This window comes from Olea europaea, unplaced genomic scaffold (genome assembly GCF_002742605.1).
Source record: "Olea europaea var. sylvestris unplaced genomic scaffold, O_europaea_v1 scaffold13948, whole genome shotgun sequence".
NCBI lineage: Eukaryota > Viridiplantae > Streptophyta > Magnoliopsida > Lamiales > Oleaceae > Olea > Olea europaea.
The window spans coordinates 1-2,873 of NW_019231469.1; the positions used below are offsets into that span (position 1 = coordinate 1).

At 38.8% G+C, this 2,873-nt stretch overlaps 1 protein-coding gene across 1 annotated transcript; it reads left to right on the forward strand.

Annotated features, from left to right (window-relative positions):
• The first annotated feature begins 737 nt into the window (after positions 1-737).
• On the forward strand, positions 738-1,612 carry LOC111375637. The gene is made up of 2 exons (XM_022998495.1): positions 738-845; positions 1,118-1,612. The coding sequence occupies exons 1-2, from the start codon at positions 738-740 to the stop codon at positions 1,610-1,612; spliced, it is 603 nt and encodes a 200-aa protein (XP_022854263.1).
• The last annotated feature ends 1,261 nt before the right edge of the window (positions 1,613-2,873 follow it).

The following is a 2,873-nucleotide window of genomic DNA, read 5'->3' on the forward strand; positions in this document are numbered from 1 at the left end:
AAATTCTGCACAAAGTTTTTCTTCCTAGCCAAGATAGCGAAGCTGAGACATGACATATCAGTATTCAGTCAAGGAGAAACCGAATCATTTGATGAAGCTTGGAACAGATTCAAAAACATGCTTCGGAAATGCCCTCAACATGGGTTTCATAAAAAGACCCAAATTCGATTCTTCTACACAGGGTTACTTCCATGCCACAAGAACATGGTGGATTCGGCGTCACATGGCTAAATATCCACACGAACAGTTAATGGGGTATTTGAATTATTTGAGAGAATGGTTACCACATCAGCCATGTGGTCTTCTGAGAGGGCGATTCTAAGGAAAACTCCTGGTGTCCATGAGGTGGATACTTATTTAGCAATATCTGCAAAAATTGACTCTCTGTATCACAAGGTGAAAAGCATATCACAAGCAGCACAAGTTAAGAAGAGCAATTGTGAGGAATGTGGAGCTGAGCATAAAACATCGGAATGCCCAATACTCATGCAAGGAATTGATCGAGTAGATTATGCACAATGGGGACAATGCCAACAACACAATCAATATGGAGAAACTTTCAACCCCAGTTGGATGAAGCATCCCAACTTCTTTTGGAGCAACAAAAATCAAAATAGGCCATAGGGACAATTTTAACAACAAGAGAACAATTGAAAGATATGATAGGAAAATTCATGGAGAAAGCCGAAGCTACACTTCAAAATCAAAATGCAGCGATCAAAAATTTGAAAACTCAAATGGGACAGTTGGCCATAGCATTGGCTGGTAAAATGCAAGGTAACTTGCCGAGTAACACAAAAATCAATCCCAAAGAGCAAGCCAAGGCCATTACAACTCGAAGTGGAGTACAATTGCCTAAAATCCATATCAAGAGCTAGGTGTGATTGGAGAGACATCTTCTCTTGCTGAAGAAGAGACTGTTGTAAAGGAATTAATTTCAAAGGAAAATTCAAAAAAGTCACAGGATAAGGCCAAAGTCACAGTCAACCCCTACGAGCCTCCAATTCCTTTTCCACAGTGGTTGAAGAAGCAAAAATTGGAACAACAGTACAAAAAATTCCTAGAAGTCTTCAAAAAGCTCCATATCAACATCCCACTAACCGATGCACTATTACAGATGCCTAGCTACGTGAAGTTTCTCAAAGATATTATATCAAACAAACGCAAGCTGGAGGATCATGAGACAGTAATTCTTACGGAGGAATGCAGTGCCAAAATCCAGAAAAAGCTCCCACCAAAACTTAAAGATCCAAGGAGTTTCATTGTCCCTTGCATAATTGGTGATTTTTGTTTTGATAAAGCATTGTGTAATCTCGGTGTGAGTATTAACTTGATGCCACTCTCTATTTTTAGGAAACTAGGATTGGGAGAGCCTAAGGTAACCACAGTAACTCTACAGCTAGCTGATCGATCACTTACACATCCACGAGGGATTATTGAAGATGTATTGTTCAAAGTGGATAAACTCATATTCCTAGCAGACTTCTTGATTTTGGATATGGAAGAAGACAAGGACGTGCCTATCATATTGGGACAACCATTTTTGGCTACTGCAAGAGCCCTCATAGATGTGCAGCAAGGACAATTAACTCCGAGGCTGGGGGAGGAATAAGTCTCTTTTAATGTTTTCAAGGCAATGAAATACCCCAACGAGCCTAAAAGCTGTTTCCAGATTGAAGTGCTTGACATAGGAATCCCCTATAATTTTGAGTTGGAGAAACAGCCAAACATTCATGAGGCCTATATAGTACAATCTCCATCCGTTCTTATCAATTCAAAGGAGATTAAGGCATTTAATGTGGGATTCCATACGGATGAGGAGAGAAAGACAAACCACTTGAAGAAAGACAGGGATGAAATTCAGAGGATAACTACAGTACGGAACAAGACCATATTGAGCAAACTATGCAAGACCTCCCAAGCCATATTTAAAGTGCCATAACATACTTGTACTAAAAGTCGAGCTATCGACTATAAAATAGCGCTGGTTGGGAGGCAACCCAACGTTTCTATCCTTTCATTTACTTCGTTTTGCAATAGTTTAGGAACTTTTCATTTTTTTTTTGGCATTATCAATAGTTTTAGGTCATCAATCATACATCCCTATCACATGGAGTCTAGGCATGGTCTACACGAGTTCCAATGCACCATGCACGAGTCATGAGGTTGAAGTCCTATTTTAATCAGTCATGTATCAAATTGAACAAAGTGCATGTTTTGAGCGAAGTTTCGTTGGTAATTCACATTTTTGTGATATGAACCCTATGTTGAGACATAAATTATGCATTATGTACACCAACAATGTACACATTGAAGCAAGTTTGGGGGATTTGTGCACTACATAGGTTATTTCTTGCCTCAGTTGCATCTATTTACACCAAGTGGACTAATACGCATACTTTACACTTTTACAGGATGCCGTCAAAAATAACGTCACAGCTCCACCACCAAGAGACGGTACTGCTGGTCCCAATTTTCATTAACCACCTCCATCTTGATCAGGGATGTACTCATACTCCATCTTACGCTTAAGTTTATTATTGTCCTTCAATTATGTCTGTTTACACTTTTATTTCATCTTCACAATGAGGACAATGTACTATCTAAGTTTGGGGGCGGGTGACATAATCTTGGACACGAACATAATTTCGTCATTTTGGCTATATTCATCAATAACTATGTTTAATTATTGCAATTCGTGTGACTGTCGAGGATTTAAAAAAAAATTCTTTGCATTTTATTCAGTTTGCTGTATTTTCATTCTTGCATGCTTGTGTGGGCTTGATAACTCTGCCGGCTATGGTGTGATTATTGGACTGGTATAAATTACAAACTGATGGTGCTGAATAGATTAACTAGTATTTGTTGATGTA